Source organism: Sinocyclocheilus anshuiensis, unplaced genomic scaffold (genome assembly GCF_001515605.1).
Source record: "Sinocyclocheilus anshuiensis isolate Anshui unplaced genomic scaffold, SAMN03320099.WGS_v1.1 scaffold624, whole genome shotgun sequence".
In the NCBI taxonomy this organism is placed as follows: Eukaryota; Metazoa; Chordata; class Actinopteri; order Cypriniformes; family Cyprinidae; genus Sinocyclocheilus; species Sinocyclocheilus anshuiensis.
Genome location: NW_015554128.1, coordinates 226,000 through 242,776, shown reverse-complemented (window position 1 = coordinate 242,776; position 16,777 = coordinate 226,000). Strand labels below are relative to the sequence as shown.

The window sequence follows — 16,777 nt, the reverse complement described above, 5'->3', positions numbered from 1 at the left end:
ACTGTAAAACGTACCGCATTCGCATGAATACATTAGGAAAAACTGGCACTGAATGTTCTTCTCAGAGATCTTGTTCAGAATGAGCTATAAATGAAAAGAGGCCCATTGACGGCTTACTTGGATATGTCATTTCTATCGCAGCTTTTCCTGTCAACCTTAGAGTAACAGCAGACCTGAGGAGCTATCAGACTGCAAGAAAGAAGGCTGAGTGACAGTCGGTCGTTTTGCACCGAAAGAGCATCTTTGATTGACAGCTGCTCCACTTTCAGACACAGCACTGCCAGTGCTCTAAAGGCTAGCAGTGATTGGCTGGTTACGTACCCTTCCTGACTCTCCCCCCCGTGTGATTGGCTCGTTGTCCTCCGGAGGTGAGCAGGAAGCAGGGTCTCTCGCGGTCCACAGGGCTAAAGACTTCCTCGGGTGACACCGCCTGGTCGATGTGAGGACAATCCTCATTGGCCAGGGCAGCTTTGGACGCCTCCCCGTTCACTTTAAAATCTCCAGTCACAGGCAAAGAGAGATGACTCATTACAGATTGATGCAAGGTGACATGCAGGATTTATTTCAGGCTATCAACGCTGCGATACATCCTGAAAGCCAAACCGCTCTCAAAGTTCAAACCTGCTGATATAAATGACATTTCTGCAAGAAAGATTTTTCCAACAATGCATGATTGTACACCTAGCCAAATTCACCTGGCTCTAATACTTTCAAACACTAAAAAACATCATGGGTACACAACCCTGCTCTTGGAGATCCACTGTCCTGACAAGTTTAGCTCCGATCAAACACACTTCAGCCAGCTAACCTTTTGATTACTTAAACATTAATGGCAGGTTTGCTGAAGGATGGGTTGGACCTGAACTCTGTAAAACACTGGGTCTCCAGGAGCAGGAATAAATAACCCTAGCTTACATGTAGGAAATTCAACTTATATTGTAAATTATATTGCATTTCTGCATTAGGCTGTTTCCCAAGTGCAAACACAACAATTTGGAAGGTTGAACTAGACAAGTGGACTCTCTGAAATTTTGAAAATCCATTTTTTCCCAAATTTTTATCCAAATTTTTTCAACTTTTGGTCACACAATTTGACGTCAGTTTTACAACCCCATTCGTGCAAACACAACAATTTGGAAGGTTGAACTAGACAAGTGGACTCTCTGAAATTTTGAAAATCCATTTTTTCCCAAATTTTTGTCCAAATTTTTTCAACTTTTGGTCACACAATTTGACGTCAGTTTTACAACCCCATTCCCCCCAACATCCTTAAAACATACCATGCCCTTTTAAATCAATAGATTCTCAGCATTCTCTGACATAGCATAAACTCTAGTGTGTAGTTACCCTTAATTGTTAGATTGGACTATCTGTAATTTAGATGCCTGTGAAAGCTTAGAGTAGTAGTAAGCTTCCATGAGTGCAAAACCACTGAGATAAATGGAAAGATTTCTCTATTACTGAAACTATTAGCACTTTTTAAGTTTCTTGTGTAAAATCAAACCTACCAGTAGATTCATTATTCAGATGCAGCCAACTCAAGTTCAGTTGATTCTAGATAAACATCCAGAGCTCAGCAGATCAACATGCTAAGCTAACAGATTAATGAGTAACATTAAAAGAGTCAAATCATGACAAATCTCATGATCTTTTCAAATAAAGGTTGTTTATGTGAATATACTGTAGTTTTAGAACTGAAAGACTCTGTCCCCTTGTCCAAAAAGTCAATCTATTGAAACACTATTAGAAATATTACTCATCAGTGTGCGGTAAACTGACTGCTAAAGAGATTGTTTGTAAGTCTTAAAGGTATAGAAGCAAAAAAATGAGCTGTTTACTTCTACGGTCAGAAAGAGGATAAGACCAAATGAGTGAACCTCTGAGAAAACAATTTTAAGATATGACTCCTTTAAGGTTAACATTTCAATCACATTGACGGAAATTTACAGATTCTAAATTATTAGCTCTTACCTTGGTATCTGATCTCGGAAACCTCTTCCTGTGCCAGGGGGCATGTGTCACTGTGCGTGCTGGGTCGTGGGGAGTTAATAGCTGACTTGCAGTAGTTGGGAGACCCTAGCTGAGGTGCTCGTGGGATATGCTTATTTTTTTTCTTTGGTAGTTTTTGTTTCGCCATGGCTAGGGAGTAGTACATGCCGAAGTTGTTCACGATTACAGGTACAGGCATGGCAATCGTCAGCACACCTGCCAGTGCGCACAGTGCACCCACCAGCATGCCAGACGTTGTCTGAGGGTACATATCGCCATAGCCGAGGGTTGTCATAGTTACCACAGCCCACCAGAAGCCAATGGGGATGTTCTTGAAGTGTGTGCCGCTACTGGCGTCAGGATCGTTGAGGTTTCTTCCAAAACGTTCGGCATAGTAGATCATAGTGGCAAAGATTAAGACTCCGAGTGCAAGGAAAATGATGAGGAGGATAAATTCATTAGTACTGGCACGGAGCGTGTGCCCTAGTACCCGCAAACCCACAAAGTGTCGCGTTAGCTTGAAGATACGGAGAATTCGAACGAATCGCACCACACGGAGGAAACCCAACACATCTTTTGCTGCTTTGGATGAGAGTCCACTCAGCCCTACCTCCAGGTAGAAGGGGAGGATGGCCACAAAGTCGATGATGTTGAGTGTATTTCTGACAAATTTTAATTTGTTTGGACAGGTAGTCACTCGGATCAGAAACTCGAAAGTGAACCACACAACGCAGACACCCTCAACGTAGGTTAACTGCACCATGGTCTCCGTCTCAGAAAAAACACGCTCCCGTGTTTCATTGCCCACCATGTAAGTCTCTGTGCGGTTGATGATGGGATTGAAGGCCTCATGAGTCTCCAAACAGAATGTGGTAATGGACACCAAAATGAAGAACAAAGATGCAAATGCTACCCACTGTGGGAAAAAAGAGAGAGAGACGTTATGTACGACCTTAATGAAATAGTCATCCAAAAATTATAATTCTTTCTATATGTATTCACCCTAATGTCTTCCAAACTTGTATAACGTTCTTTCTTCTGTGGAACACAACAGGGAAAATTTTGGAGGATACCACTGGTCTATACTGATAGCTTTCGTATGACTTCAGAAGACTTGATACTACAGTACTTTTATGGTGTTTTTAAATCTTACATTCCCTATTCATTGTAACTGCCACAAGCAAAGAGCGATCAGTACAATTCTTCAAAATCCTGCTTTTGTGTTTCACCAATGAAAAAAAAGGTTGTACAGGAACAACATGACAGAAGGACAGAATTCCTTTAATGCTTGTTCTTTGAATTCCTTACAAAACAGCTGTAACACACAGTTCAGCTATACATAGGTTTTCCCAATTTCAGAGCAGAAAAAAAAAAAATCCCAATTACAATGAAAACACTTATAATTGCTCATAAACGCCCATTTCAGCAGAATTCAGAGGAAGTACACTTGGACAATGTCACGTCTTCAGTTTCTCAACGTGCTTCTGAAAAGTGCCACGTCAACAAACTGGGGACTTAACAGAAGTACAGTAGCTGCTGAAACTCAAGGTCACTTTGTGCTCTCAAGGACAGCATAGAATGTGAGTAAGACACCAATATAACTGCCCTCCACCCAGGGCCGTCCTTTGGGCGGTGCAACTGGTGCGGTCACACCGGGCCCCGCGCTTTGAGGGGGCCCCGCGGCGAACGGACCGAGGGGGACCCCCCTCCCCCTGGAACGCGATCGCGAACGGACCGATGGGGGCCCCGCTCCCTACCTTGCACCGGGCCCCGCGTCAGCTAAGGACGGCCCTGCCTCCACCACTTTGGGATAAATTTAACCATAGTTCCCTTCACCAGGGACTACTGGTCAGCCTCTGGCAAGGTTACCACATGCAGATTTGGTGAGATGGTCCCTCAAGTGTTTTGAAAGAAGATGGGGAAGGCTTGCACCACTTACACTACAGCTTATTGTAAGATAGAACGACAAGCATAGACAGATGGAACTGGATTTCAGTAGGGGAGCCCCACCACAGGATGACGGAATACTGGCTAGTGGTGGAATTACATAAGTGCAAGTTGGCCATATTTTCCCTACCATGGGATCTTCTGGCGATCTGAGAAAAGTTCCATCCATTATGTATGAATTGATTATTCTGCTGAAATAAAATATTAAGTTAAGGCTGTGAATCTCAATGACAAATCATCCATCAGCACATATATAATAGGGGTGGGAAAATGCATTCAACATGGAAAAAATTAAAATGCAATGCATTCTTGGAATTTAATAATCACTATCAAATTTTTCCATTTTCTAAATAAAATGTGTTGGTTGATTCGTGCTTGCCTGATTAGAAGTCGCCACTACAATACTAGGGTTTTCTGGGTGGCTGCTTACCAAGTGTTGGTTGCTTCCTTTAATGTAAATGTATGGGATTTTCTCACCCATTTTATCTTCCACCAGGCAAAAATTGTGAGTCAGATCACTTAGAAGAGTAATAGCACCCCTCTTCGTAACAGTCCACATGATGTATCATTCTCGAGTCGCAAGCCAAAGTTTAATGCTTGGAACTTGTTCAAATCACTAAACAATGCCTTGGCAAACAGCACTACCAAATATGCTCATTTCTAAACAAAACTACAGTTCTTGACCTATTTTCAATTATAAAAATCTACCATTCCAGAATTAGCACTTTTGTAAACGATTCATTCAAACGATTACAAACAACTCACTCCGCCAACTCATGACCCAATTTCATTGTATCGTTACTGAACCATAAACAATTACAAATGATTTTCATTCATATAACTATATGCATCACTTTTGCTCTCCTCAGACTGAGGCGAAAGCACATTCTCACGACCTTGCAAATCCCAGAGGGCAAAAATTTGATCCATGAGAACATTTTATCCTTACTCTCCCATTGATCAAGATAAACACAAGAACAGCTTGATCCTCTTGATCGCAGGGGACACAACATGATCCGTTTCTCCCCATCTGCCCTCCCATCACACACTGATGACTTGAAGTGACAATTCACTTTTTGTCTTATCTCTGCATACAAACATCCACTATAATATCATGAAATATTTGCAAGTTATATTGTATGTTGCTCTGAAAAAAACTCCGTTTCTCCCCATCTGCCCTCCCATCACACACTGATGACTTGAAGTGACAATTCACTTTTTGTCTTATCTCTCCATACAAACATCCACTATAATATCATGAAATATTTGCAAGTTATATTGTATGTTGCTCTGAAAAAAACAAAAACTTAATCTGTCAGAATATGCATTTTATCTTGAATGGTTGTCAATGGAGAAAATGCTTTTTTGGGTCCAGATGGTGTAGTTACGGCATTAGCAGGGGCTAACGCAACCATGCTAACCAGCCATGATCTCTTGCAGTTTCCTAGAGTCTTGAGAAACTTTCTGGCACTCTATAATTCAGTGAATCTAGGGCTTTATCACACCCATAGAGACGTTGATAGCAGACATACTGACGGTCAATCTAAAGCGTCATCATTTGCAGCCATTTAATCTGAGTTAAAGAGCCCATTTTCATTTTTCAGCCCTTGAAAAAACGTGAAAGCTGCAGTGCTGGGAATGTTGAAACTCACTTAAAGTGCTGGTATCTCTATTAGTTGGTGGGCGGCCCGGCGCTGATTCATTCTGCATGCAAGTGTGTGTTTGTGTATGAACCGATGTGTTGCTGTGATGCTGATGCAGCTGAGAGATGAGATGTTCTCATTAAACACACTCACACACTCCCCAACCGGGCAGACTAATGAATGACGTGCAGCTTGATAATTACTGTGAGGACGAGTCTGGTCAAGTCTACACGCACATCCCTTACACCTTAACCCACCCTTAAACCTACCCATACCACCAAACCTGTCCCTAACCTTACCCGTATCCCACCTCAATAGCAGCAAAAGTGTTTTGCAATACAATATGAACACAATAAGGACATTGTACTTATTTTTTGATGTAAGTACATAGTAGTTAAGGCAACTTAATATAAAGTGGGATCGCATTTACAATATGTAAGCTAGTATCAAATAACAATGTTTTTTGTTCATATACCATGTTTTCATGAGGTTTCAAAGCATTAATACACCTTCTCTGCCCTGATCTGCCTCTGGTTCTGATGGCTAGCAACACCTCTCAGTTCTTCAGTTCCTTCTATCACATAAATTCTTCTTCCACAGGCGGTTTATATCTGGGTCAGCCAGTGCTTAGTCTAACAGACACTATTCCCTAGATGTGCCTCATTTCCTGTGTTTGTAGGGAGGAGAAACGTTTTGTCTGAAGAGGCCTACGAGCACATACAAAAACGCACATAAATAATGGCTTTTCGCCACTTATTAAGATCACTATGACCTGTAGAAAAAGCTGTTAAGTTATGGAAATCAAGGAACTCTATTTGGCAGCAAAAAGCATCTGAAAGTTCAAAAGAATCCATGTATTTTGATGCAAGAGAGATTTAAATTGCAAATATTTGAATTTCCTCTTGTAGATGTTGTTAACAGTGCCCGATTTGTTTTTGGAAGGCTCTTAAAAGTGTAAAATAGACAAACTTTTCAGTTTCACATCACAGCTCGTTGTGTTGACATAATTTCCTACAGCTCCAGAGTAATTATGCTCCGATTCATTCAAAGACGACTTGATAACCTAATGATCCTCGGAAGATGACGTACAGCATAAGGAAATAATTAACATGGCAATACTACACTTCCCAACGAAGACGTCTTGTTACAACCAAAAATAAAAGGATAAACAATACTACTATGCTAGCATTTGTTCTACAGATTATCAACAAAGAGGATCATTTTTGTGTTTCACAAACATGTCTCCGCAAACAATGCCTTTATTTGCTCAAGAGTGAATAGTTATCTTTTTATAAATGCGTGCCATTGTACCTGGAACTTTCAGTTTTCACAAATGCTTTCCAATTTTGTATCAAATGTGCATTGGGCGGTCCGTGAACGGACTGGGGCGGTAAAAAAGCAGTTAATAATTCATCAAGGTAAGACATGGATTACATCATCACCACTGCTTTTTTTCTCCCTCACAGACGCCAGCGGCCTATTCATTATGTGTAATTCATTCAAAATAACAAATGCTACATATATCACCTCAAATATTTGTAAAAACATTTAACTGCTGAATCACTTTTGCTCTCCTCAGACTGAGGCGAAAGCACATTCTCACGACCTTGCAAATCCCAGAGGGCAAAAATTTGATCCATGAGAACATTTTATCCTTACTCTCCCATTGATCAAGATAAACACAAGAACAGCTTGATCCTCTTGATCGCAGGGGACACAACATGATCCGTTTCTCCCCATCTGCCCTCCCATCACACACTGATGACTTGAAGTGACAATTCACTTTTTGTCTTATCTCTGCATACAAACATCCACTATAATATCATGAAATATTTGCAAGTTATATTGTATGTTGCTCTGAAAAAAAAAAAACTTAATCTGTCAGAATATGCATTTTATCTTGAATGGTTGTCAATGGAGAAAATGCTTTTTTGGGTCCAGATGGTGTAGTTACGGCATTAGCAGGGGCTAACGCAACCATGCTAACCAGCCATGATCTCTTGCAGTTTCCTAGAGTCTTGAGAAACTTTCTGGCACTCTATAATTCAGTGAATCTAGGGCTTTATCACACCCATAGAGACGTTGATAGCAGACATACTGACGGTCAATCTAAAGCGTCATCATTTGCAGCCATTTAATCTGAGTTAAAGAGCCCATTTTCATTTTTCAGCCCTTGAAAAAACGTGAAAGCTGCAGTGCTGGGAATGTTGAAACTCACTTAAAGTGCTGGTATCTCTATTAGTTGGTGGGCGGCCCGGCGCTGATTCATTCTGCATGCAAGTGTGTGTTTGTGTATGAACCGATGTGTTGCTGTGATGCTGATGCAGCTGAGAGATGAGATGTTCTCATTAAACACACTCACACACTCCCCAACCGGGCAGACTAATGAATGACGTGCAGCTTGATAATTACTGTGAGGACGAGTCTGGTCAAGTCTACACGCACGCAGACAGAGTCTGAACCGATAGGCCTCGTCTGTTCACTTCCTGTTTGCTCATATTTATGGCACAGTGCGGTTGGCATTTATTTTCCTGGTTCTGAACAGGGTTTTAGACTAAGCCTGACCCATTTATGGCAAAATGAGGGGCATCTGCTTGTGATGGCATAACAGACAATAAGACAAAAATTTAGCTCATGGTTCCCCTAAAAAGAAAAGATATTCTGTCTTAATTCTGGTTTGTTTTTCCTTAAATCTCAGAAAAATATGTCCAGGCCACATTTTACACCAATAAATAAATAAATTAAATATTTATCTAAATAAAATAATAAATTCTTAAAGAAAATTACACACAGACACAATGTATAAATGCTTTACTATTTAATCCACATATTTAATATAATTAATTTTATGTAATTAATTATATGTAATTTTAAGAACTGCATTACATGAATATGAATGTGTATATGTTGTATCTGCATGTGGTTTAATCTTAACTGTTAATGTTAATGTAAAAGAGAATGTGTAATGTAAATTAATCATAATAATAATAATAATAATAATGTAATGGTTAAGGCTTAATGGTAGACTTAATTGTGTTAAAAAATATAATTTCTTATTTCTCATTTTTGATTTTGGGGTTAAATATGACCTGGACATGTTCTTGACCGGTTTTGTAACATTCACACCCTCACAGGCATTACTGTAGGAGAACGACAGGACACATTATCAACCACAGAGTGGCATCTGTTGTTTGTAATGCAAAGTACAAGCTAGCAAACATCACAAAACAACAGGACACCCCACTCAAAATGATCCTATTTCCTGCTAAGACAAAATCACCCTTTCACCTGATCCTGTATAGTGATCCTGCCTGTACAGTACTGTAGCGTCATCATTTTGAAAAAGGATCAATGCCAAGTTTGCAACATTTAGCTCATGCAGCATCTATCAATCTGTTTTAGTGCATAGAAACAATAGGAAACATAGGAAAAGACAAAATTACTAAACGTATTCCAATATCCAAAAGAAGAGTTAACCACGTTATAACAGTTTCTACAATATTCAGAAAAATATGCATTTGTTTTATTTAAAAAAATTGACAAAACCTCAAGCATTCTTGCCCTTGATTTTCAGTTTCTTACTATAAGAAGCCTAAACCTTTTTCTTATCTGTACAAAATGCATTCCCTCCCATGCTTTTGAGCTTTTAGTTTAGATAAAGATAAAGAAAGATGTCATCTGTGATCACAGCAGGCAACTGAGTTGTCAAGTTCTAATGTAATTAAGATATTCTTCCTGATGGAGGCGACCTAAAAATAACTCAAAACAACTGAATTGACTTGACTCAGAAAATCTAGTGAAGAAACGACACATACAGTACAGTGCACTGAGTGCAGTTTACAAGGTTGACCGTACCACCTCTGCACATGGAGTCTAGCCATGACTTCAACATTCCAGTTCATTCATCTGAAAATGGCGTATTTTTTCCAACCGCCTCCACTTGAGAAGCAGAGAGGTGCTGCATTTATAAAACGTGGTAAAAATAACCCAGCACCGTTGACAGAACTGCATATTTGATGCAGAAACCCAACTTTCCCATCACGCATCAGCGATTACTCAAGACTATGCAAAAGAAAAAAAAAATGAATCATGCAGATTATCTAAGTCACAAATCCTGGCTGCGGTCTATGTCCATAAGTGGACTTCATCAACCCATTACTGCTTGATTTGCTATCAGGCAGCCTGGCTCATGTTTCTTTGTGGTGCTGCCAGGAGCCGGGCCACTTTTCCTCATCTCCAGCAGTTCTCAGCTACGGCAGACAGTGTCGGACAGCCTGGCTCCTGGCAGAGCAGCCCATAGCCAAATGAATAATACATTTCCTGCTAGAAAACCAGACTCACCTACACTTTTACTTGTTTAGACGCGGCATCTGCATTCAAAACCAACCTGAAACTCTTTCTACATTAGTGGCCCAAAGTTTGAAATACATTTTACTTTTTCTTTTTGAAAGACCTCTCTTAGGCTCACCAAGGCTGTATTTATTTTTTAAAAACACAGTAAAAACAGTAATATTGTGACACATTATTGCATTTTAAAATAACTGTTTTCTATTTGAATATATATTAAAAATGTCATTTATTCATGTGATAGCAAGCTGAATTTTCATCAGCCTTCAGTCTTCAAATGCTCAAGACACATTTATTATTTTTATCAATGCTGAAAACAGTTTTTGCAGCTTAATTTTTATGGAAAGTGTGATACACAACAATTCAAAAATTATGGGGTAGGTATGATTTTAAAAGAAAAGAAAGTAATAATTGAAAAATTAATACTGAAAAAAATACTTTTACTTTTATTCAGGAAGGATGGAATAAATCAGAAATGTCCATTTCAAATAAATGCAGTTCAATTAATTTTCTATTCATCAAATAATCCTGAAAAAACGTGGGTTCCACAAAAATATTAAGCAGCAAAAACTGTTTTCATTGATAATAATAAGAACCATTATTAATAAATGAGTACCAATAACAATCAAGCAGCAAATCAGCATATTAGAATGATTTCTGAAGGATCATGTGACACTGAAGACTGGAGTAATGATGCTGAAAATTAAGTTTTCCATCACAAGAATAAATTACATTTTAAAATATATTCAAATAGAAAACTGTTGTTTGAAATTGTAATAATATTTCACAATATTACTGTATATTTTGATCAAACAAGTGCAGTCTTGGTTAGCATAAGAGATTTCTTCAAAAACATTTAAAATCCTAACTTTTGGACACCATTGTATATCTAAGTTTTTTTCTGCAATCTGCTCGCTTAGATTTTGGAGGACATCCCTCTCCTGCTCTGTCAGTGCCAAAGCGGTGGGCTAGAGTCAGTAGAGCTGACCTGTTTTAACCTGGCTGCCAAAACTCATGGAAATGCTGGGATGGCATTCATCTCCGATTAAGAGCTTATAGGGTTCCTGCTGAGAGCAATGATGGGACAGCGGTGAGGGCAAAGAGCTGACATTTGAAATGAGCTAATGAAATGCCCATAAAATCTCAAGGGGAGTGTGTCTTTTACAGCACAAGTGCCCTTAAATACTTTATGCAAGTGCATCTTTAGTGTTTGCGTGCCTTGAGGTTGTGTGTATGAGCTTGTCTCTAGGGGTGAGGTGGCTACTTGTCACACATCAAAACAGGCAAGCTGCATTTAGTGGCAGCGTGCTCCTGAACAAAACATGAACTGTATGGACAAGCAAGGATGTGAGCAGTCTTTATTTCCAGCCCCTAGTCAGTCAGCAAATCACAGTTGCTTGATCATCAGGCAGAGGAGACAACAAAACGAATGTGCACTGTGGAAAAGACTCGCAAACAAATGGAGTTATTTTATACCATAACATCATGAGCGTGCATGACATAATTTATGCCTCCATCTCATGCCTTCTTTTATCTCACTAAAGAGAAGGTGGGTATTATTTCAAGGTCACCCAGAGTTGTGGGATGTGCTCAGAGATGTGGTCACCCAGACTCTCTGTATCTCTCCAAGTCTACGATTGGGTCATTACACCAAAAAAAATAAAAATAATAATAATAATAATAAATTCAAAATTATGTGAGTAAACGATGACTTATAATAGTTATTTTTTCTTTCCACAAAAAAAATATATATATTTAAAATTATTTTATTATTTTATTTATTTTCCTTTTAATTTCTCTATGCGGATTTGTTTTTATCCTATTCCAATAAATAAATAAACATATGAATTTATTTATTTACTTAAATATTTTACATTTTTAAAATATACATATAATAATATATTTTTTAAATACAGTTTATATTACATATATAGTATTTTGTACTTATTCTATGTAAATATTTTCAAATTTGTGTGTGTATGTATGTGTGTGTGTGTGTGTGTAAAATCATTAAATTCTATTTTTAGAAATTGCTAGTAATTGCTAAATGAATTATAAACTAAATTGTCAACAGGCATTGTTATATTCAACTATATAAAGTTTAGTTTTGAAAGTTTTAAACATTTAGCTTCACTTAGTCGTTTTTCTTTGGCATAATGTTTAAAATCTTACAAAAATTTACTTAATTGTACTTTTTTTTCCCAACAAAAATCATCTCTTCAAAATGGAAAACACACAGTTTTGTGGAATGACCCGGTTGGCATGGTTGTATTTATCACTGATTTCTCAAATGATCAATCAAAATCAAGAGTCACCGATGGGCTCATTAGGATCATTTGACCATATTGCAAACTGCATTGGACTATGCCTAAGCTGGTTTGCTGGTCTGTGAGCTGGTTTTAAAGAGGGTTGGGGTACTTTTCACGCTGGATGTCCAGCAAACCATAGCTTTTTAAAAAAAAAAACAGATAACAGCATTTCTCAATGAACTCACCTTGACCCTCAATTGGTCTGACACGGTATTATGCCTAAGCTGTTTTGCTGGTCTGTAAACTGGTTTTAAAGGGGGTTGGTGCACTATTCACGCTGGAAATCCAACAAACCATAGCTTTTTCCGAAAACACATAGCCTAATAGTATTTCTCAATGAACTCACACGTGCGTATTTTGAGGAATACGGGTCCTCAAAGAGCGCCCACGTCTTCTTCTGCCATCTGCTCCAGCGCCCGGACCTGTTATCGGGCGAGTCGCCTTGCGCCAGTCTCCGGGTCATCTCAACACCCTCATCCCCCTCGGCCGCCTCAGCCACCCCATCAGGCTCCGGGTCTTCATGCCCGAGTTCAAGAGCACCCCCGGCGAAACTGTCCAAAGCCTCCTCCGCCTCTCGATGCTGCCGGTAGGTCATCCAACAACACGGTTCCACGTCCGTCTCGTCGATCCCCCAAAACGCCAGCTCCTCCTCATACAAAGGCCCGCACACGTCCGCCGGGCAATGCAGCTTGCCCGTGCGGTAATAGTTAAGAATGTGGGCGAAAACGCCGGGGTGACGATCGAAGAAAAACTCCCCGATATTCGCATCATATTCGAAGTTATTAGGCGCGAAAGTGAAATAGTTATTATTAAAAAATAAATACTACTAGAACTGAAACAGAACCATGCATAAATCTGAATTGAAAGTTAATATTTAAACCAAAGGGCTCCATTGAATTCATCAGTTGCTTTACACTACAGGAATTATGGAAGCTTATTTCCACCACATAATTAACAAAAATGAAAAAAGTAATTGCAACTTTTTATCACACAATTTCGACTTTTTCCTGCAATTGTGAGTTTATAGCTGACAATTCTGAATTTTTTTCCTCCGAAATGTGAGTTACTCTGAGGGAAAAAAATAAAACAATTCTGAGGAAAAACAGTCAAAATTGCAAGGTTTAAACACGCAATTTAAGACAAAAAGTCCAAATTGTGAGATATTAACTCGCAATTCTGAGAGAAAGGGGAAAATAAGGAGGCTTATTTCTGCATGCCACATTAAAAAATCAAAAAGGTAATTGCAAAATTTTGACTTTTTTTCCTGGAATTGTGAGTTTAGATCTCAAAGTTCTGCCTTTTCTTTGCGATTCTGAGAAAAAAAAAAGAATTGTGAGATATGAACTCGCAATTGTGCAAAAACATTTGAACTGTGAGATATTAATTTGCACTTCAGAATTTTTTTTCAGAAATAAGGAAGCTTATTTCCACCAAAGAATAAAAAAAATAAAATAAATAAATTTTAAAAAGATAACTGCACATTTTTTCTCCTTTTTTTATGACTTTCTTATTGCAATTGTGAGCTTATATTCTGAGACAAAACACGTCAGAATTCTGAGATATAAACCCAGAATTGCAGGAAAAAAGTCAGAATTGTTAGATAAAAAGTAGGCTAACTATTACTTTTTTTAGTAAAAAAAAAAGGGGGGGGGGAGTCACATTTGTCAGATGTAAACTCTGAATTATGAAAAAAAAAGTCTGAAATAAGAGATAAAAAGTCGCAATCTTTTTAAAAAAAATTTATTCTGTGGCAAAAATAAGCTTCCATAAATAGTGACTAATATGTAATACAAACATACTAGTATCTAATGAAATAAAAAAGATACTACTTACCTTATAGTAGTTAAAAAATAACTACTAACATAACAACAGACACTAGTTAGTTTTAAGGAATAAATGTCAAAACACACTGTGTCCTATTTGTATGAGCAGCAGGTAAGCTTGTGCATGCTGGAGCTCAGCTTGTGAACTGCTCCGGGTCCATTTTTTAAGGACAATGTGGTGATGAGGAGGAGGTGCACGACTAAAATCAGAGCACATTTGCCTGGGAGGCGTGTATGACCGCGTACACGTGGAGGGTGGACTAGGGAGGAGGTGATTTGTTGCAGTTTTTGGGGGACATTCGTGTGCTGCCTCCCAACCGCAGACCTGTGAAAGGGAAATGATACATGAAATATCAGAGAAGTCATGCAATCTCACTGTGCCTTATGGGCAACTCAGAATTCATAAATTAATGAGAAAAGCTTTTATTTTTCATTAGAGAAGCTTTAAGCTGTTTGGGGACCAGATACACCAGCCCTCAAGTGGGACCACTGCAATTGTAGAAATTTCATTAAAATAGATTTTTAGATGTTCATACAGATCTAAATTGACTAAAGTATAAGCGCCTTCAGTTTAGAGATAAAGGTAATTATTTCAATCTCTTTTCTGTATGCTGCTTGTAATGGCATTTCTGAGCAGTGAGAGCCTGCAATGCTTATGTCTGCCTATAGGTGGAAGCAAAGTGTTTGTAATCTTATTGGTACACCAAATATCAAATAATGTTTGAACAATTTTATTCTAAATAAATACGTAGGTACATAAAAACATAAAAAGTAAATAAGAAAAGCAAGATAACTTTTATTCAATAATTATCCTGGCCCAATTTAACATTCCATAGAAAGCTGTGCCTGTTTAGAAAATTGTAAAAAGAAGAATGCAAATAACTTAACATGTGAAAGGGTTCCATCTTCTTAATATAATTCTCAATGTGTACATTGTCCTTTTAATAGTCACCTTCACCCTCCTAACAAAATATTAACTATATTAAGACCATATTACAAACTTTCTTTCTCTCTCTCTCTCTCTCTCTCTCTATATATATATATATAGTGTGTGTGTGTATATATATATATATATATTATTTTTATTTTTTTCTTTAATTATTATTATTTTATTTTTCATTTATTGTATGTGTTGGGGTGGGAAGATTGTAATTGTTTTATACTCTGTATTGTTCCACTGGATTCTATAACAAAATTTACTTAATTAATTAATTAACTTTACATAAATATTAAAAAGAACACTCGGCCTAATGTTCAGTTGCTAATGCAAAATTACTAATGCAGTTTTAACTATTTATTATGTAATTGTTTTTCTTTTTCTCCCTTTATTTTCTTATTTAACCTTTAAATTGCTAATGTATCCAGGAGATTACAGACATTGTACAGAAAGGACAGTGAGTGAGTGGCCTATTTTCCAAGAATATTGAAAAGGGGGCCCCTGTAATAACTCGTGTGACTTGGTAAAAAAGGTCAATTCACCATCTTTATCCAAAAGTAACATGGCACCATGCTGTGACCAGGCTGCTGATCTTGAGGTAAATGTTCCTGGGAGATACAACCTGTAAACTTGAAAATAAAAACAATAATTGTAAGAAAAACACAAAATTGTATTATATGTATTTTAATGTGTTAAAAATAGCAGTAAATGCAGACGTTCTCGCTATTTTGATTAATCAGTAGGCCTATTTGTGACAAATGCTCCATGCTACTGTAAGTTCCAGTATAAATTTCATAATACACAGTTTAGCAATAAACACTCTTTCACCTATAGAAACGTTTTTATATAGCTGTTTGTGCAGCTGTCCTTAAGTCAATATCACCAATAAACAAACTATCTTTGCCATACTGTAAGTGTCCTCAACTTCTTAGAAACACCTGTGAGTTCACAGAAACACATGTTATGGAAAGCCGTTGTAAAATTTAATCTATAAGCCGTACTAGTATCTATTTTCATGGTACTAGTAAACAAAAGTATGATATGTTTTAGTCCAAATTCACTTCACAACATCAGTCGAGTCTTTGAAATAACTTATTATTGTAACCTGACATGGTTTCATTAAAAATAATGAGGCAGAAATCCGGCCAATTTATATCATTCTATACAGTGATAAAGGCTATATCGATTAGCATTGCATTTTAAACTTTATTCTTATAAAAATACCCGAGATGGCTTGAAGAGCACAGATAAAACCATATGTTGTCGCAGTCATTGTTTATTTTCTTCATGTTTCATCAGTAAAACGTCTATCTGCATGTTATTCAGCTACTAGGCTACATCTACAGCGAAAGCTGAATTTCCTGGAACGTCATCAGTGAGTCTCACTTGTGGAGTTTCTGCGCGAGGGTGCCCTCCGGCGACGAGTATGAATGAAAAAGAAATTACATTAATTGAGTAGTCATTATTGCTCACAAAACCCTAATTTGAGTAAAAACTGCAAAAATAATTACGAACTTTGAGGTAAGCATTTGCAAATCCTTACGTTTTTCTCCAGAGTAAAGAAGTGTACATTTTTTTTATTTTTCTTGCAGATATATTTATTATTATGTTTATTCTTAAATACTCAGTTTTGTATATTATAGTGAAATTGTGTTATTACAAAAGTAATATTCCTTATTTTGTTTAATGTTTTTATTTAGAAATAATAACCATAATCATTATTAGTTTTATTGATATATAAAAACAAAATTTTTGGCCAAATTGTGCGGCCCTACAAGTACA

General features: G+C 37.6%; 1 protein-coding gene across 1 annotated transcript; it reads right to left on the bottom strand.

The window, feature by feature from the left end:
- Positions 1-12,894, bottom strand: LOC107670226 (potassium voltage-gated channel subfamily C member 1-like). The gene is made up of 3 exons (XM_016462757.1): positions 12,582-12,894; positions 1,972-2,905; positions 1-498 (listed from the first exon to the last, which is right to left on the bottom strand). The coding sequence occupies exons 1-3, from the start codon at positions 12,828-12,830 to the stop codon at positions 314-316; spliced, it is 1,368 nt and encodes a 455-aa protein (XP_016318243.1). The 5' UTR covers positions 12,831-12,894; the 3' UTR covers positions 1-313.
- Positions 12,895-16,777: the final 3,883 nt, after the last annotated feature.

Coding starts and splice junctions, on each gene's coding strand:
- LOC107670226 (XM_016462757.1), bottom strand. CDS start 12,830: ATGACCTACCGGCAGCATCGAGAGGCGGAGGAGGCTTTGGACAGTTTC. Junction 2,906..12,581: donor ATTCCTCAAAATACGCACGT/GTGAGTTCATTG, acceptor TTTTTCCCACAG/TGGGTAGCATTTGCATCTTT. Junction 499..1,971: donor TTCCGAGATCAGATACCAAG/GTAAGAGCTAAT, acceptor CTGTGACTGGAG/ATTTTAAAGTGAACGGGGAG.